We start from the raw sequence: 17,206 nt of genomic DNA, 5'->3' as shown, positions 1-17,206 counted from the left end.
TAGCATTGTTCATTTACGACAAGCAGCACAGTACAGCTGAACTGATGGAGAGCTTTACGAATCAAATAAACGAGTTGTCTCGAAACCATTCCCGCTACTCTTCATGGCATACCACTAATTACAGTTATCCCCCGGCCCTCATAATGCCTCGAAGCCTCGAGTCCGTAATACGAGTAGGCACTCTAGTCAACCAACTCAGTTCTTCACTTCAAGTCTTTAAGCCCAATTATTCCTTGAATAATGTTAGTTTATTACACTCTATTCACTATTGTGACTCCCAACCTTGTCGCCCGGACTACACTTTCTACAGAAACTGCGTCCGCCTAATTCAGCGAGGCTCCTCCTTCAGCCTGTTCCTCATCATCTCCATTCGTCTGCTGACGCAGCTGCTCAGCCACCTCCAACATACGAAGATCTTCCTCATCCAGTCCCGGATGTTCTGCATTTCGCAGGTTCCGGTCTGGCTGCACCTGGCTACACAGCTTCCTACCTAGTACGTTGATTTGCTGTGACAGGCTGCCTAATGAGCGAGCCAAATGTCGCTGATCAGATAGATAGGCGCTGGAAAGCAGTGACCCTAATTCTTCCACTTTTGCCTCGTAGTAAGTAAGGGTATTGGTCGGCTGGTTCGGGCTATTCTCGCGAATCCAATTCATACGGAACCGAAGCGATGTAATAGCCTCCTTTGCAGCCGCAACATACTTCGCATGTGCGCGAGTTAGTTCGGTCTGGATGGCCTCGACCATCTCCTGGAACTCGACGCGGATATCCTCAAGGTCACCATTAGCGGAAGCAAGCTCACCACGGAAAAAGCGCACATCTTCTTCAAGCATTTCTCGCAGAGCAACAGATGTATTCCAGTCGTGAACAATCTCATCCGTGGTGAGAAAATCGTTGTGGATACGAAGAAATACATGAAGCCGATGTTTAGCATCCTGGAGATAGAAGCGTCCGATCAGAGCCAGCGAGTTTCGATCCATGAACGGCGCACCTTCCGCGGCAATTTGTTGCGGTGTGAGGCGATCAGGCTCAAAAAGCTCCATCCTATCGTTAGGGCAGGTGCCTCGCATGCGATGAGTAGAACTAAACCATGACATAATGCACTCTTTGTGGAAAATACAAATGCTGCCGTGGACGATCTTGACGACTTCTTCATCAGCCTTGCAAACGCAAGTGCAGATAGAGCACAGAGTGTCTTGAAGGCATGGAGATCCTAGACTGCAAGGCACTAGCCCGGTTTGAAGGAACTCGTTTTGGGTTGGTAGTTGCTTGGCTGTCTTTTTCATGGCCATTTTGTCGGCTGTGGGAGTATAGATGTATTAGGTTGCCCATCAAGAGAAACTTTACTGGCTCTAATAGAGACTGCGTTGCGTAACCATTGTGAGGTGTGCATCCTTTCACGGTGATGTCCACCAAATCTTTCAATCTTTGTTGCTACATTCTAAGCTCTTTGATGAATTGTTGATTGGCAATGTATATTACCCCATATGGCCTTGCGTATTGCATGTGTAGCTCTCCCGGGCCATTACTGTTCTCTAGCGGAAGCTCTTGCTATTGCCCGGAATGCCGTTCCCGAGCCACTAGAGTCATTCCTCAAACACGGCCTGCAAAGGTTTTAGTGTCGTCCTGGAGAAATCCCAAAAGTAGTAGGAAAGACATGTTCTATATGCCTGGAGAACTACTTCGAGTTCTCAAGCGGAACCGAATTGTTGGTTTAGATTAGGTGTGGTCACTACTTTTACTATTTTCATAAGTCATGTTTGTTACTTTAGTGCGTGTCGACGCAAGCGCACAATAAGTCGGCGAGTTGCCCGCTATGTCGGCATAAGCTCTACGAGAACACTGAGGGCTCCAAGCCTAGTAACTTCATGATCTATATTGCTCGACTGATGAGGTGCACGTTCGATGCCCCAGGCAAAGAAGCGATAGAAGTGGTGCTGAAAGAGCTCCCTCATACCCTTGCTAATCCCACATTTACCGAGAAGGAGAGAGTCAATTGGATTTTAGAGGGAACGAAGATGCAAGAGTTTCTCTGCCTTTTCGGGCCAGGGGCAATGCGACTGGAAGATGGCGTACCTGCGTCGGACGTTGAGAATTTCTTAGTTGAGGTTAGTGCATTGCTGATGCGTCAGAGTGTAAAAGGCAATGTGGAGAGCTCCGGTGGCAGACCCGACTAAGAAGCCGTGAATAGCACCGTTATCGTTGGTCTCTCTAAAAGTAGCGTAAGGAGATTTAGACCCAATTATACGTTAAGTGGTTAGGTAATCACTTGGGCAAGCAAACATACACTTCTAAAAGAGAGCGACATCACACGACTTTAATTGGCATTGATCCCAGTGAGAAGATGGATCACAATCTCTTCCTGTGAGATCTATGGTACTAAACCGCTGGGACGAATACTTCTTATTGAAGATACAGACCAGACAGATCTCAAGCTCCCGGTTCTTATTGGCCCTACGAGGCAATTATCTCGTATTTTTCATAGCGTACGGAAGCCCGGATGTGCATATAATAGCTGTGGTGGAATACGACGCATGCGTAATAACAGTACCACTACGCGCAGAATGCAGAACGTGGTTTGCTGCCTCATTGTTCGATACCCAAACCCATTAGTTCATACAAGATATATTCTTTACTGGACGCGCCGCTACGTACGACTTAGACTCTCATTATATATGTACATTCCATAATAACCCTCGGAATTATGAGAACACAATGTTGCAGCCAACTGTATATATCTCGAGACAGCCGCTCGCTCACTCCGTTTCTGCCTCTCGTCATACTCGTCGCGACTATCTCACACGGTCCGACCATGCCTGACTACAACTCCCGCGAAGAGTTCCTCTGGAACGGCCTCGAGCAACTCTCACGTCTACCCGAGGACGCCGATCCAAACTGTCCCATTTGCCATGAACGCTACAGCAAGGGCACATGGGCAGAGAGCCGGGAAGAAAAGTTCGTCCGGATCCGCAGCTGTCGGCATATCTTCCACACTGCTTGCCTTCGTGCTTGGATCTCGGAACAATCCAAAATGGATTGCCCTACATGCCGGCATGAACTGTACGCAGGCGATGATGCAAGCACTTTTATCTTGCAGCTAGGCCAGGAGGTGGTGCAACTTGTTACCAACACACAGCAAGCAGCAGACGAATTGGTAACCTCTCAAGAGATGATGATTAACCGACTGAATGCCGAGATTGAGGATCATCGCCGCAGGAGCGAGCATCACGAGGCGCTCATTGCAAGCCTCAAAGAGACGGCAGGAGCTTGTCTAGAGGGAGACAAGCAGACAGACAAGGACTCCTCATCTTAGTTACAATTGCATGACCTTATAGACAAGTTAGTGGTTTTGGGGCACGGCATAGCACTTGCCTTTAGCGGGCCTGTATCTGAGAAGGAACTCTTCCAAGACATACAGCCGCAAAAGATGAATAGTATATGAACACATTGCATTATTTGGTTAGAAATACTGCACGTGAAAAGTGAAAAGGAAATATTTTGCAACGCTCAATTATCACTATTAAATAGTATTTTTTCCCGAAAGAATACTTTAATGAACCTATTGATGTGAGGCAGGAAGGTAGAGTCTACTTAGTGTTCACAGTAGTCTGTGGACGCACAAACTCGAGCTTAAGAGTTGGTATGCTTATCACCTACCTCGCCCTACGAAATAGAAGCATGCCTTTTCATGCTTACGCACTTTTCTACTGATGCAGCCATCATTGTGCGCGAACATTCCCGTAGTTCAGCCATAGAATCCCTTCACACGCCATTGTGCAACACGCTCTCTAGCTTCAAAAACATTCTTCTACCCGAGGACTGCGTTGGAAGTTCACACTTCAACCACTCCAACCAACAACATGGCGACCCAGCAACCTAAATTCCCCACCCGCGAAACTTTCCTTACCAACGGCTGTGAGTCGATCACAGATGCCTCGCAGCACACCACAGAACCGAACTGCCCGATTTGCCTAGACCCGTATGCGAAGCCTCCGGTGACAGACACTCAGTCCGGTGACCAAGCTACCACCGTCCTTATTGCATCCTGTAAGCACGTTTTCCACCATGCCTGCCTTCGCGTCTGGCTGGAAGACCAGAACACATGTCTCGTGTGCCGCTCGAGCCTTTTTCCCCGCGAAACAGACAGCGGCAACACCCTGAACTCGATCTTTGCGACCGTTGCTGATGCAATAAATGCAGTTGATGCAGTCAGGGCTCGTGCCCTCCGATTGGGGGAGCGTATCCAAGCTTCGCAAGTCGAAAATAACGAGGATTTCAGCGATGCAGAGCAGCAGCTGGCGCGCATTTTGGAGGATCTGCAAGAGCTTGAGGAACGGCAGCGACGCTTGCTGGAGCTTTACCGAGTAGATTGACTGGTGGTGTAAACGGTGGATGGGGAGAGAGATGATGCGCCAATATCCCCGCTGCGGTTGATGTTAATGCGCAGGACAATATCCTGGGATGAGGAGTGGCAATTACGCCTGTGAGGTGATATAGCTGCCACGAATACACATTGAAAATAATGGAAATATTTGACAAGAGATATCGAGAAAAAAAAGTTTTGCCACGTGACTTTGGGGCCGCTGTTGAAATCTACGCATAAGGACTGGAGAAAACGCGTTTGAGAATTTGGCATAGATGGACGCCTTGGAAAAGCGCTTCCACCTAGAGAACGTACCTTATGATAAATTAACCTTACCCTACCAGGTATTTATCACCCGCATCTCCCACTCACGTACGCCTCACTCCAGCAGCATTCGCCATCTCCTTTCTCACATCAAGCCCTCAAACTCTCTCTACACTTCACCTGCACAACTTCCTGCAGCACCAAAACATCCGGCCCCCAATCTCAACCGGCCGCATTCTCGCCCACGGTCTCGAAACCATCGCAGACCCCTCCCCTCGCACCAAACATCCGAGCCTAACTGCCCCAACTACCTCGAACCATTCGCGTCAACAAGCAACAGCAGCAGCACCTCCAAGACAGGCAACGAGCAAACAGCCATCCACTCCGCCAGCCTGCGTTCCTGGCTCTCCTCCAAATCCCCCTGCCCAATGTGCCGCGCCCCGCTATTCCACCCCTTCTCTGACGTTGAGAGGAGTCTGGAGTTGTTTCACCGGATCCAAGGGGGTTGGATGAGATCTGGGACAGGGCTGGGGCGATGTGGGCGCGGGCCTAGTGCGCGTGCAGGCTTGAATGGTCGGCGATGACAAGGTCAGTAGCGAGATTTAGTAATCGCAAGACGATGATCTTGCAGGAAGACTGAAAGGATAGAAATCCGAAATAAAACGGAACATTTGTGCTGAAATACGTCGTACGTTGGTGATTTAATGCGATATCCTTTTCAAACGACGAGCTTCGAATTCCTAAACAGGCTCTCCGTACTGCTCTCCCGTCCATCCTTCGCACAGCTATCCTGCCGCTGCGCACTTATGCTAACATCAACCCTCGTAACCACCCTAATCTTATCATCGTCACCCACAAAGCTCTCCCCATCTAACCGCTCCACGCCCCTATTCCTCGCCGAGAGCGAACCCAACGGCATGCCATACCCGCCAACGATTGATGGCATCACGGAGCTCCGTTTACGATGGGAGGAGTTGTTGAGGCCACTGCTGCTAGGATGCGTGTCGCGAAGGGAGCTGGAGTTAAGCGAGGGGATCCATTGCGCGAGCAACGGGCGAAGTGTAGGCAGGCTCGCGCAGATTAGCGCGACGTTGATTTCGACGATGGAGAATGTTGCTACGGGGGCGTTGTCGAAGGAGGGGTCGCTAGAGTGTGTGACGGTGATGAGGGAGTGAAGGCGGACGATGGAGATGATGCAGACGCTATACCAGCTGGTCAGTATGTTCTTGCCATGAGCCGGAGGTTTGGATAGGCTGCGCTCATCCGTGTCTCAGGAATGATCAAATAGAGCGAGAGTACTTACACGGCGCCAAAAGCAAAAACGCCCATCAGCAACCACTTCTGCTTTTTCGCCAACTTTAAGCTCCGGATGACCGGCATAGGCAAGGCGATAATCACCAGATCGGTGACAATATTGAGCACCGCGTTAGAAAACCACGATGCGAAGGTGTTGATGCAATGCCCCTCCAGCTGCGGTTTCCAAAACTTCTGCACCGGCCAGCAGACGAAGACGCACGCAACGACCGTAGCGATTGTATAACCGACGATGATGGCAATGAAGGCAAAGTTCCAAATTTGAAAGGTGCGTGTTGGAAAGACGCGCTGGTACTGCATGAGGATGGCAAGCTTGGTGAGGCCGATGGAAGCACAGTACGTGCTTATGCTAATGTAGATATTCTGAGAGACAGGTAGAAATCAGCGGATGACACTGTCTGAGCGTGCCTTCCTGACGTACGAGTGATAGCATTTCGTTTTGGTATGTTGACAGATCCGCGGCGTGATTTCCCAGTCCATAATGAACTTCCAAGCCTATCGTGACGACGGTCATAAAAGCGCAGAGCTATACGGGCGGGTTAGCGTTGCTTATCCACTCGGGGAGACCAAAGTCTTACCCAAGAAGAAATGAGAACGTAGTCTTCGTAGCCCGGAGCGCGGATGATCACGAAGCGCGTCCACAGACGGAGCGCCACGAAAAGAGACCCGAGGCCGGCGAAGATGCTGATAATGACAGCGGTTTGCACCGCGCGAGGATCGAGAGCCATTGTAGGCGTGCACTGAAAATATGGTCGACTTCAAGGCCGGAAGGTGACTAGCATGAGGTGGGTCCGGTGCGCGCGCCACGAGCTGCGAAGCAATCGCATCTATAAGCATCATTGAAAAAGGAGAATGAGTTAGTTTCGAGAATCATCGCAGGACGCGTGGGGCTTCATGCAAAGCACCTACAGCAGCGCACCTGCAAGCCGAAAAGGAGGTGTGCGAATCATTTCGCGGAAGGTGCTTATCGCGCCAGGCGTCGGGTCTGCGGGGGATGTGCTACGCCCTAATCCTCCGATAGCTACGGGTAGCTCCCAAGCGTGCAAGCCCCAGTGATTCAGAAGGTGACTAGTGGTCCATCGTTGATGCGGTACGATCTGCTATTCGAGGGACATCTGGCTTCGAGTAATGCTGAGGACGCGACGCGGGACGGTAGAGTTCTATGGCTTGGGTTGAGACCGAAGGGTGTGATGGCATGCGAAACTGGCCGTAAGGTCAGAAGAGTGATGGTGAGAATGGTGAACCGAAGTGTCGGGAAGTCGGGCGAATGTCGTTGGGTCGAAGCAATTTCTGAACTCAGTCAACATGTCAGGAGTTCACCAGCGTGTAACGTAATTGGCAAGACCGCGTAAAGGGCACCACTGGGCCGTCCCGTCTTACGCCATTAGGGTCATGCCCCGCGTCGATAATCGCGTCCGCTAAGGCTTGTGCTACCGCCCCAAAGATGACGTTGGATGAGATGCTTCACGAACTGCAGTTTGTTTAGTAGAGGTGCAGGTTGATTCTGCACGCCATGCCTTGCTATCCTTCCACTGTTGAATGTCGTCCGCTAAGGAAACGTCCGTAGGCAGTATGTCGTGCTGACTTTCCATGGCCTCATGGCTGCGCGTCAGGCCTTCGCAATGACTCGCTCAACACGCTGCCATAGGGTAGGACTTGCGCAATTTTGCATCAGTCCTCGCTATCGCCGGAGCACTTGTTCACAAAAGTCTACGCCGGGTTCGCTGATTGGTTGTCTCCTCGGGGATGCTCTTTTGTTGTCGTCCGAGACGGGAACGAAAGCCAGGTATGCATAAGATTCGAGCCAGCCACGAAAGTTCCATGTGACACGGCAACGTGGCTGTCACAGCGCCGCATGCACAATGCATGCGTCGTTAGAGGATCGACGGTCTCTTCCCTGGGATAGGCATCCGGGCGAGTTCACGAAACGTTCCAACGAGCTTTTCCAGGTTTGCCCCGCATCTCGCTTGCGCCCGCCCGGTTCGTAATCGTAGCCATCAAGAGGACCTACGCGATGTGATGTTGCCCTGGGATGTGAGCGAAAGTCGCATGAGAAGAGCCAAGCAAGAAAAGTCGTTGAGCACAGAAGCAGGTGTAATACTACTGAGAAGCGTGGCGAATCAGTGAAGGTCCCTGCGTGGGGTAAAGAGAGTCGATCATGCATAGGGCCGCTGCTTGAGATTTTCGAAGCACGTTCTCACCGTTCGCCGGCGTGGCTGCTGTTCGGGCCGGCACGCTCGGGAAGCTTGCTTTTTCGTGACGCCGCTTTGCTGCAGTGCTGACAGGATCGCAAGCCCATCGACACGACATCGAGAGCGTTCTCTAGGCCGGCGTTGCCACCCCAAGAAAACGCAGAATGGCTGAAGTGTGCTCGATGTTGAAGGGCGTAATAGACTGCAGTTTTGCGAAGTGATTTCGCGCAAGTATGGCCGACTCCCCGAAAGACCGCGGCGGCATCTCATGTCTGGACGACCTCCAGCGCCGATGACCTCTTTCCCGATGCTGCAGCATCCCACAGGGGCGCGAAACTCTCTTGTTCCTGCTTCGCTGACGTTCGAGTTCCATTTTTCCGTTGGCTAGCCTGCATCTTGCACTCGACTATTGGTGTAACATCGCCCAATCACACCTGTGGTCGCACCGTTTCCATTGTGCATTTGTGGATGCAGCATTACGCCTTCACGATGCGACACCAGATCACGCCAAGCCTTCCGCTTGCGATGTAGAGTCCTTTGTCTCTCGTTCTATTCGAGGAAAAGCAGCTCGTGCACATTCCTGTAGAAGCATGTCAGCATAGAGGGCGGAACGGTCTTGCCCGGGCGAGGTATATCTGATCCTTTTATGCTGCACGCGAACGGCAAAGTGTAGCTTGTGGATGACGTGCTGACACGACCAATGCCCCGACATTCGAAGAGCAAGGAAGTCGCATTGTGAATGGCAGGCCGCCGAGAGGTCTGATCGAAGCAAACGATGTGTCTGTCGCACTGTTCGATTCGTTTGGCTGACGTACAACGGAGAAAAGCGCACGCGCGATGCACCCTCTTCTTACGTCGTCCTTCATGCGTACTCGCCCCTATCCTTCCACCTAGGTTGCAGGGCTTTCCCATCAATCTTCCCAAACCCGAATCCGCTCTGATACTGCGCATACTCGACCAGCCTTAGGGTATTCAGCTTCGCGCCCGCGTCGGTTTGTGCCCAGATCGCGATGCTGAGCGCGTTTGAGCCGCGCATGTTAATGATACCGGGCGGGATAGGGAAGCGCGTCTGCGGGCCGATGTGAGGGAGAAATTTGCCATATTGATATCTTCGACACACGTCAGTAATTGAAGGGAGAAGAGCGGCGATCTGAAGGAGCATACCCGTTAACGTAGAGCAACACTCTGGCGATGGTGCCCTCCGATGCGCCCAGCTCGACACCAAGCGGGACATCGAGGTCTTCATCGATGTCCAGGTCAAACGTAGTGCTGAACCATCTGATGCCTGGGCCCTGCACACCCTTATCAACGGGGCTCGCCTTCTCCCAGTTTGTGGTGCCAAAGCCGGGTAAGTGCCATCCCAGTCTTTCCCCGTACAGACCGCCTTCGTTCATAGGTCCGCGTACCGGGTCGATGTTACTCTCGCCTCCCGCATTGCCTTGGATTCTCCACGTATCGAACTTTATTGAGCTGTTGCTCGCACTGAGTAGCTGGACCCCAAGAATGCCGCGAGGATTCTCTACGCCAGCTGGTCCCGTGGAAGTCTCGTCGTGTCCATTGTAGTCCGTCACTACTGTGAGCACATTGCCCTCGTCTTTCAATGTGACATTCTCGAAAGAAAGCAAGGCGGTGGTAGATGTGAGCGAGGCATTTCCAGGGCTGTATCCAATTGGCTTTCCGTTTAGCCATGCGTTCCATCCTGCCGCCAGCCCTCCCTGCACAGTTATGTTTAGCCCAGTAGCACTCCGTCCAGAGAAGTACCCGCGATAGATCTTGGCCCCAACGTAGTACCCGTAGTCACTGCTGAAGAGAACAGGGGGGGTGAGTGGTTTCACCGGGCTGATGGTGGTGGTCTTGTTCGCGATGCTCCACTTAGTATCATCGTACGAAGGCGACAGTTCCGGAAGAGAGTCCGCGGCTCTGAAGCCGGCAAGACCGGGGAGGGTAATTAGGCGGCGTTCGGCTCCAGGAATCTTTGCCGTGAGGGACCCGTAGGGGGAAGCTTGTGTGGGGAGTTTCACCCCGTTCCATGAGATTGTTCGCACCGACTGCCTAGCGTAGACTTCGATCGCTGTCGAGTTCGCATTGTCACCGACGACGGATACTACATCACCCGCGACATTGACCGAGCGGACTAGGTACGGCCCGAGCACGAATACCTGCTGGTCTGCCGCAACGGAAGGATTCGACGTAGTCGGAGGAGCGAAGAATGTCCAGGCGGAAGGGACGTCGAGAAGGTATGCTAGGACTTCATTGGAGAAAAGTACAGTCGTGGCTCCTTGGCTCTGGGTATACATGAACTTGGTATACTTGGTTGAATTTCCAACCGCGCTGTCTTTGATGCCTGCGTCTGCGCCATAAGTCTCGTAGGTGATATTTTGCTGTGAGCTCTTGAATGCGAACTCTCCGTTCTGACCTTCCTTGAGATATAAAACTACCACTGGACGATCAAACACTCCATAAGTGAGGATCTCAGCCGAAGAATACAGCAAGGTCTCGTTTCCGATGGCGTAGTCAGTGGCAACCCATCTGCTTTGTCTGCCGCTCAGCTGGAGGTTCGGAATCATGATGCTTCCCGCGGACGTCTCGACCGTCATTGCGAAATCAGTTACAACCCTCGTGCTAGTCTTGTTGTTCTCGGCGAGGTAGAATCTCGCATCTGAATCGCGATTCTTCAATACCCACGTCCAGATAGCGGGATTGTCTACAGCGTTCCCGGAACCATTGCTTTCCATGAAGGTGTTCTGGAGGCCTGTGCTTACACGCGTAAACAGTGCTAGAAGCTTATATTGCTTGAGTTTGTCCCGGACTTCGCGCGTTTCCCTCAGTGGAGAGGCGTAGTCGTACGAGGTGTAGACCTATCAGGCCGATCAGTCAAAACACTTTTGTGGACAGTGCGACACCGAATACTCACCACTGGCGCAGCGCTATGGCCCCAATTCGTTCCCCCAAACGCCATGTACAGATTGAGCAACGTCACCCTCTGTGCGACGACACCCTTGTAGAAGACGTCGGCGAACTCCGGGCTTTGCTCGGCTAGGCACTGATCATAGAAGTACCCGCCCCAGGGCTGGAACCAACCTCCTTCGAACTCTGGTATATACTCAGGCTGAGTGTAAGAGACCTCTTGGAACCATTGATAGTATGTTCTTGGGAGGTTGAATCCAGAATCAGGGTTCGTGCAGCTCAGTCCACCTGGATAGCTGTCCAAGCCGTAAACATCGACTGCTCCGCCAACGTTATTATAATCCGTCGACCAGCTCTTCGACCGCATGCCCTTCTCGTTGTGGGTCAGAGGTACGACTATTCCAGCGCTGCGGAACGCAGCCTTCAGCTGTTCCATATACAGCACTAAGGTGTTATTGGCATCATACGTCGTCTCTTGTAGCTCGTTCTCGACTTGCGCCAGGACGACAGGGCCGCCATTGGTAATCTGATTCTTCGCAATAATAGCGCCCACCTCTTCGATCCACTCAGACCAAGCTTGGTGATACGTCTCATCCGAAGTCCTCAGCTTCCCGCCACTCCCGTCGCTCGTCCACAGCGCAAGACCGCCACCATTCGTCTCAGCATTACAGTACGGTCCCGGCCGCGCAACCACATACAGCCCCGCCTCTTTCGCCATATCGAACATGCGCTGGATATCCTTACCGGGAGTCGTGAAGTCGTACTTCCCTTTCGAGGCCGAGTGGTAGGACCAGAAGAAGTAGATGCTGACGGCATTCATGCCATTCGCTTTGAACTTCTGGAAGACATCGAGCCAGAGTTCGGGAACCGGTAGGCGCTGGTAGTGGAATTCGCCGCTCATGATGATGATGCGTTCACCATTGATAAGGAGGCTGCCGTTATCCCACGTAACCACCGTCTGCAGCCCATCGTCCGCCGCCCACGCCCCAGCCAGGAAAACGACCACGCTCACAAGAATGCCAAAAAGTCGCACCATTATTCGCAAGTATCGCGACTCCAGCCAAAGGCACAGCCCCCCAAGAGGGCGCCATACTGCGTCTCTTTAAACCGTTTCTTCGTCCGAAGGGCAAAACTGCCTCGTCGTCCCGGTTTCTCCAGATCATCGTGACCATAAAATCCACGGAAGCTCTAGCGCAGACGTCCTGGAGATATAATTGATGGTGTTTCTTTTTGCCGGCGGTAAAGCGGCCGGGAAAATGCGACGGGGGCACAAGCGCCAGGAACGGGGCCCCTGGTGTCGCGGGGGATCAGCCAAGGGCAGGGGCATCATCGATCCGAAATGCCGAGCCTGGAATTGATGCCAGAATCGTGACTGCGCGCACGTTTCGCGTTGAAAAGCATGTCATTTGAGCTTGCGTCGAGATGGAAGATCGACGGATTTCTCATGGTGGAGTGATCACTGTCGTCAGAAAGCATCGCGCTTTCCTTTTTCTCTTGGGAGAAGGCCCGATGGCGATGCCCAGCCCCAGCCCCCGCATTTGCAGTACCACGACCTCGCACTCGCAGCTCCCACTCTCTCAGCACCACCAGCTGGGCCTCAGCCATTGACCTCTCTAAATCTCCCAATCCGCCCTTCCTAGGCACCGCCGCACCATGGCCTCCCACAACCACAACCACAACAGCTCCGAATCCACCCCGCTCCTCTCCCACGTGCACGCCATCCTCCCGCAGAACCTGCACATCCACCAGGACGGCGAATCCGGCCGCAGCGGCTTCTCGCCCTCCCACTTCCTCAATGTCTCCTGGCGCAGCGGCTCCGCTGTCGCCAAATACGTGAACCTGCTCTGGCCCTTTGTCGTCGTCGCCATCGTCCTGCGCTATGCCACGCCGGGCCTCCCGCTGCTCGTCTTCGCCATGAGCTACATCGCCATGGTGCCCGTGGCCAATCTGCTAGGCTTCGCGGGGCAGGAGTTTGCGCGGAAGATGCCCAAAGTCAGCGGGATCCTGATCGAGACGGCATTCGGCTCCATCGTAGAAATCATCCTGTTCCTCATCCTGATCGCCAAGCACCGGAGCGCCACGGGCTCCTCGGAGCACGGGAACCTGATCCCCGTCATCCAGGCCGCCATCCTGGGCTCTATTCTGACGAACCTGCTGCTTTGTCTGGGGGCGTGCTTCTACGTCGGCGGGCTGCGGCAGGCGAGCCAGAAGTTCCACGCAAGTATCAGCGAAGTGGGCACCGGGCTGCTGTGCGTTGCGGGCTTTGGCCTGCTGATCCCGAGCGCGTATTACTCGGCGCTGAAGAGCTCGGTCGTGCCTAAAGCAACCGGGCACCATGCGTTTACGGAGAAGGTGCTGCAGCATAACGTGCTGAGGATTAGCCAGGTTACGTCGATTCTACTAATCGTCGCGTTTATCATGTAGGCCCTGTCGACAAATCAAAATAGGATCGTGCTAACATTCACAGCTTTATATGGTACAACGCCCGCTCGCAGCACTCCATCTTCGACGAGGTCCTCGAAATGGATGAGCACCGCGATCTAGACCGCCGCGAGGACCTCTCCAAGCCCAAGTTCACCCTCACCGAGTGCATCGTGGCACTCGTGCTTTCCCTGGTGCTCGTAACGCTGCTCGCCGTGTTCCTCGTCGAGCGCATCGAAGACGTCGTGGAGTCGGGCGTGCCCGATCAGTTCCTGGGCTTGATTCTTCTGCCGCTCGTAGAGAAGGCAGCCGAGCATATGACTGCCGTCGATGAGGCGTGGGATGGGCAGATTGTAAGCTCTTATTCATTCATTCATTCATTCATTCATTCCTAAACCCGTGATATTTCCTTTCCCCTTGCATTACGTTGGATTGGCTAACACAATTTCCCTTCTCAGAACTTCGCGCTCTTCCACTGCATCGGGCCGTCGATCCAAACGGCGCTCTTCAACGCGCCGCTCGTCGTCATCGTCGGCTGGATCCTGGGCAAGAACATGGATCTGAATTTCGAAATCTTCATGATCGTGCTGCTCGTGCTGTCCATCGTGGTGGTGGGCAACTTCCTCCGGGATGGCGAGTCTAATTATCTCGAGGGTGCTTTGCTGCTGGTAAGTAGGAGAAACTCGTACAGGATGTGGATGGGGAATGTGGAGCTAATAGGATGCTAGATTATCTACGTCATCATTGCCGTGGCTTCGTGGTACTATCCGAACCCGGATATTGCTACTTCGAATGGCGTTGAGAGCGGAGGATTCAAGGGGTATTGAGGTCGCCGACGGTGTCTTCTGAGGACGAGACTATGAGGACTGAACTTTCACGGAGGAAGCATTCCAGCCACCTTTGATTGGAGGAAATGGAGCCCAATTCCCATGTGGGACCGATGACTTATGATCACATATGCATACACTCGAAACGAAGAAGATAGCTTAGCATTGAACCTTTATAAATGCTAAATACCATTAGGTATTAAACTTCCCCTCGCTGCAAGATGCTTCTATTGAAAGCTCGCAGCAACCACTCAGTACCCATGCGCGCCGGCCAGCTTGACAAGCTTCGGGAAGTCAGGCGTACCAAAGCCCGTGATCGGGTCCCAGCCCTCCGTGACCGGGAAGCCTTCCACATTGCAACCATGGCTGTATCCCTTGGTGATATCCGTAAGCCCCTTGTACCCCTTCTTGTACAGCCACGGGTTCAAGAAGCCGAGCTGTTTCTTGCCCGAGGCCAGCAGCGCATCGTTGACAAGCGCGAAAATACCAGCAGTCAGCGGGGTTGACGCTGAAGTACCACTGATAGTACCCTCTGTTCCGTTCCAGAAGTAGGCAAAGTAGAGACCTTGGGCAGCGAGATCGGGGTACGCGCGGCCATCCTTGTTGTACAGCCCATCGTACAGATCACCAAGGTTGTCAACGTACTCAGAGACGACATTGTCCTGCCACGCCGGGCGGTCAAAGTAGTCACTGAAGCCGCTACCGCTAGCGTACAAGTCGCGGAATACGCCCGAGACATTGCGAGACGGCCTGTACGCGGACTCCTCGGGCTGGAAGTTCATGGTGGCGCCGACAGTCGTGACGTACGGGCAAGAGGCAGGGAAGTCTGGGATGAATTTATACGTGTTGGTTCCGTCGTTAGTGTAGCACGTGTTAGTTCCGCCCAGACCCCTATCCCCAGAGGAGAAGAACAGCGTGGTTCCGCGCGCGCCGACCATGGCAAACTGGTTGCATACTCGCTCCATGTAGCTTGGGGGGATGGATTGCTCTGGCTCGCCGTATGAGGTGCTGATGATTGGCGGGATGTTCCTTTGCTGCAGGAGCCAGTTCACCCAGGTCAGGTACGGCTCGTTGGTGTTGGTAGGTGTCGCCGGATCTGGGATGAAGGGAGGCTGACCGCCGGTCGAGTAGCTGAAGATGGGCGTCTTCCAGCTGATGCCTGAGATAGCTTGCACATCCAGATTGGCCTCGTGGCTGATATCCTCGAGAGACTGGTTCAAAGTGAGAGGACCGTCTTGCTCTGGCCCGCCGTCGATGGAGTACTGCTTGAAGGTCTTGGCCGAGGAAACAGCTTCGGGGCGGTACTTCTTGAGGAAGAGCTCGGTGTCTGGGCGGATTGGAATCTCGCCAAGATAGTTGGTGAAGCCGATGCTGTTCTTGTTCGAAGCCTTGGTGTGGTAGCCCTTGGTCTGATACAGCGTAGCAAAGCATTCCGGTGTGACGGAAGTGACGTTGCACACTGCGGCGATGGAACCATTGCTAGGTTTCTTGTAGCTTGCCGGTACCTCCGGCGCCATCTCGACCCAAGTAGCAGCATTAGCAGCGCCGCGGAAGAAGGAAGTTGTGGGCTGAATGGTGTCGATGTGGGCGTGAAGATGGCGCGGGAGCGACCAGTGAGTCGTGCGAGCAATGATATGACCATCTTCATGCTTGTAGTTGTGGTACTCGGTGTCCAGCAGGCGCTCTGCGAACTCAATTGGCAGATGGATAGTGATCCAGTCCTTGGCGGAGTTGTAGCCAATATCCTCAACACCGTTCTCGCGCAGCCACTCCTCTACAAGCTCACTGGTTTCCTTCTTGGGGCGGACAAGGTCATCGACCTCGTCGCCGCTCAGGTGCTGGCCGTAACGCTCGTGGTCGGGGTCCGACACTGCAGAGGTTAGCGGCGGTCCTCGTAGCGCGGAATCTCATTCCGGATGCTAATCAATTGCTCGTTTACGCAACTGGGGACCTTACCTTCGTGCAGATGCCGGATGAGCTCCTTCATATTCCCCTGCTTCAAGCCAATCTGCAGGTGCACAGCGCTCTCGCCGTTCGCGCGGTCCAGCTTGGTGTACTCGCGGGGCGCATAGTGCTCCTCCTTCATGACGTATGGCGAGCGAGCGCGAATTGGGGACGCGACGGCTGCCTGCGCAGCAATTGCTGCGCCCAGCAGTGCAGAGGCGAGAAAGCGCATCGTGGATGGAGCCTGTCGCGGCGACTGGAGACGGAGCGTCTAGAAGCAAGGGAAGCGGAGGGAAAGCTTCACGCGCGTCGCTCACCGGGTCGCTCCTTCCATTTTATCTCTGGGCACACGAATGATGAAATTGGGCAGCTTAATCGCGCCTAATCTCAGCCTTCGCCTCTGACGCGGGGTCGCAGGGTGAATAGACGTTCGCGACGCCGTGAAGGGAAGGTCTGCAGATGAAAGCGGGGAGGATAAACAGCGCTGATCCCGCCATGGCTGACAGGTACCTTGCAGATCAAGCCTTTTAGGAAGCTTGCTTGGGGTGCTGGTACGGCTTGGTGGGACAGGGAGCCCGGCTACCGGAGATGAGGCAGGTCATGCTGGTGAGCGCGTTGTTGGAGAGGGGCGGATGCACAATGCGCGAAGAGGCCATATACGGCTTCGGCGCTAGTCCCCCTTTAGGAAGGTGCGACGGCGAACCACGGACGGCGACGATAACGACAAGCATCGCGAAGACGCCCGCAGCGGCTCAAGCTTCGTCTTGGGGTCTTGTCCACTTCTTGTTGGAAGGTGCTTGCACAGAATGTTCCTCGCAGCGCCGCATGCCAGGCGAACGGCACGCAGCTCCCGCGATACGGGATCACATCGGCCCCCGCTGCTGGCAGGCCTCGACTTCGTCCTCTCCTACTCTATCATCGTGTTTCCGAAAGCATTTCCAAGCCTTCACCTTCCAGGACATGCAATGCCAGTC

At 53.7% G+C, this 17,206-nt stretch overlaps 8 protein-coding genes across 8 annotated transcripts; 4 read left to right on the top strand and 4 right to left on the bottom strand.

The window, feature by feature from the left end:
* Nucleotides 1-323: 323 nt before the first annotated feature.
* On the bottom strand, nt 324-1,292 carry BU26DRAFT_500738 (uncharacterized protein; the record flags this gene model as incomplete). Its single annotated transcript, XM_033826515.1, has 1 exon — nt 324-1,292. One exon carries the CDS (start codon nt 1,290-1,292, stop codon nt 324-326), a length of 969 nt encoding a protein of 322 aa, XP_033690118.1.
* A 1,520-nt stretch (nt 1,293-2,812) lies between these two features.
* BU26DRAFT_559734 (uncharacterized protein) lies at nt 2,813-3,313 on the top strand (the record flags this gene model as incomplete). The annotated part of the gene is made up of 1 exon (XM_033832731.1): nt 2,813-3,313. The coding sequence occupies one exon, from the start codon at nt 2,813-2,815 to the stop codon at nt 3,311-3,313; it is 501 nt and encodes a 166-aa protein (XP_033690117.1).
* Nucleotides 3,314-3,738: 425 nt separating this feature from the next.
* BU26DRAFT_583757 (uncharacterized protein) lies at nt 3,739-4,373 on the top strand (the record flags this gene model as incomplete). Its single annotated transcript, XM_033834575.1, has 1 exon — nt 3,739-4,373. The coding sequence occupies exon 1, from the start codon at nt 3,861-3,863 to the stop codon at nt 4,371-4,373; it is 513 nt and encodes a 170-aa protein (XP_033690116.1). The 5' UTR covers nt 3,739-3,860.
* Nucleotides 4,374-4,638: 265 nt separating this feature from the next.
* BU26DRAFT_583755 (uncharacterized protein) lies at nt 4,639-5,278 on the top strand (the record flags this gene model as incomplete). The annotated part of the gene is made up of 2 exons (XM_033834574.1): nt 4,639-4,707; nt 4,826-5,278. The coding sequence occupies 2 exons, from the start codon at nt 4,639-4,641 to the stop codon at nt 5,138-5,140; spliced, it is 384 nt and encodes a 127-aa protein (XP_033690115.1). The 3' UTR covers nt 5,141-5,278.
* A 67-nt stretch (nt 5,279-5,345) lies between these two features.
* Nucleotides 5,346-6,669, bottom strand: BU26DRAFT_416585 (uncharacterized protein; the record flags this gene model as incomplete). Its single annotated transcript, XM_033823167.1, has 4 exons — nt 5,346-5,829; nt 5,931-6,304; nt 6,363-6,467; nt 6,520-6,669. 4 exons carry the CDS (start codon nt 6,667-6,669, stop codon nt 5,346-5,348), a joined length of 1,113 nt encoding a protein of 370 aa, XP_033690114.1.
* Nucleotides 6,670-8,750: 2,081 nt separating this feature from the next.
* Nucleotides 8,751-12,221, bottom strand: BU26DRAFT_150968 (glycoside hydrolase family 35 protein). The gene is made up of 3 exons (XM_033819980.1): nt 11,048-12,221; nt 9,298-10,991; nt 8,751-9,242 (listed from the first exon to the last, which is right to left on the bottom strand). The coding sequence occupies exons 1-3, from the start codon at nt 12,074-12,076 to the stop codon at nt 8,996-8,998; spliced, it is 2,970 nt and encodes a 989-aa protein (XP_033690113.1). The 5' UTR covers nt 12,077-12,221; the 3' UTR covers nt 8,751-8,995.
* Nucleotides 12,222-12,584: 363 nt separating this feature from the next.
* BU26DRAFT_537621 (vacuolar H+/Ca2+ exchanger) lies at nt 12,585-14,496 on the top strand. The gene is made up of 4 exons (XM_033831421.1): nt 12,585-13,460; nt 13,508-13,814; nt 13,920-14,129; nt 14,190-14,496. The coding sequence occupies exons 1-4, from the start codon at nt 12,694-12,696 to the stop codon at nt 14,286-14,288; spliced, it is 1,383 nt and encodes a 460-aa protein (XP_033690112.1). The 5' UTR covers nt 12,585-12,693; the 3' UTR covers nt 14,289-14,496.
* On the bottom strand, nt 14,457-16,853 carry BU26DRAFT_514902 (tripeptidyl-peptidase 1 precursor). Its single transcript, XM_033827939.1, has 2 exons — nt 16,245-16,853; nt 14,457-16,158 (listed from the first exon to the last, which is right to left on the bottom strand). Exons 1-2 carry the CDS (start codon nt 16,462-16,464, stop codon nt 14,540-14,542), a joined length of 1,839 nt encoding a protein of 612 aa, XP_033690111.1. The 5' UTR covers nt 16,465-16,853; the 3' UTR covers nt 14,457-14,539.
* Between the last annotated feature and the right edge of the window lie 353 nt (nt 16,854-17,206).

Source organism: Trematosphaeria pertusa, assembly GCF_010094035.1.
Source record: "Trematosphaeria pertusa strain CBS 122368 unplaced genomic scaffold BU26scaffold_2, whole genome shotgun sequence".
Classification (NCBI taxonomy): domain Eukaryota; kingdom Fungi; phylum Ascomycota; class Dothideomycetes; order Pleosporales; family Trematosphaeriaceae; genus Trematosphaeria; species Trematosphaeria pertusa.
The sequence above is the reverse complement of the archived record's forward strand: the minus strand, read 5'-3'. Positions and strand labels throughout refer to the sequence as shown.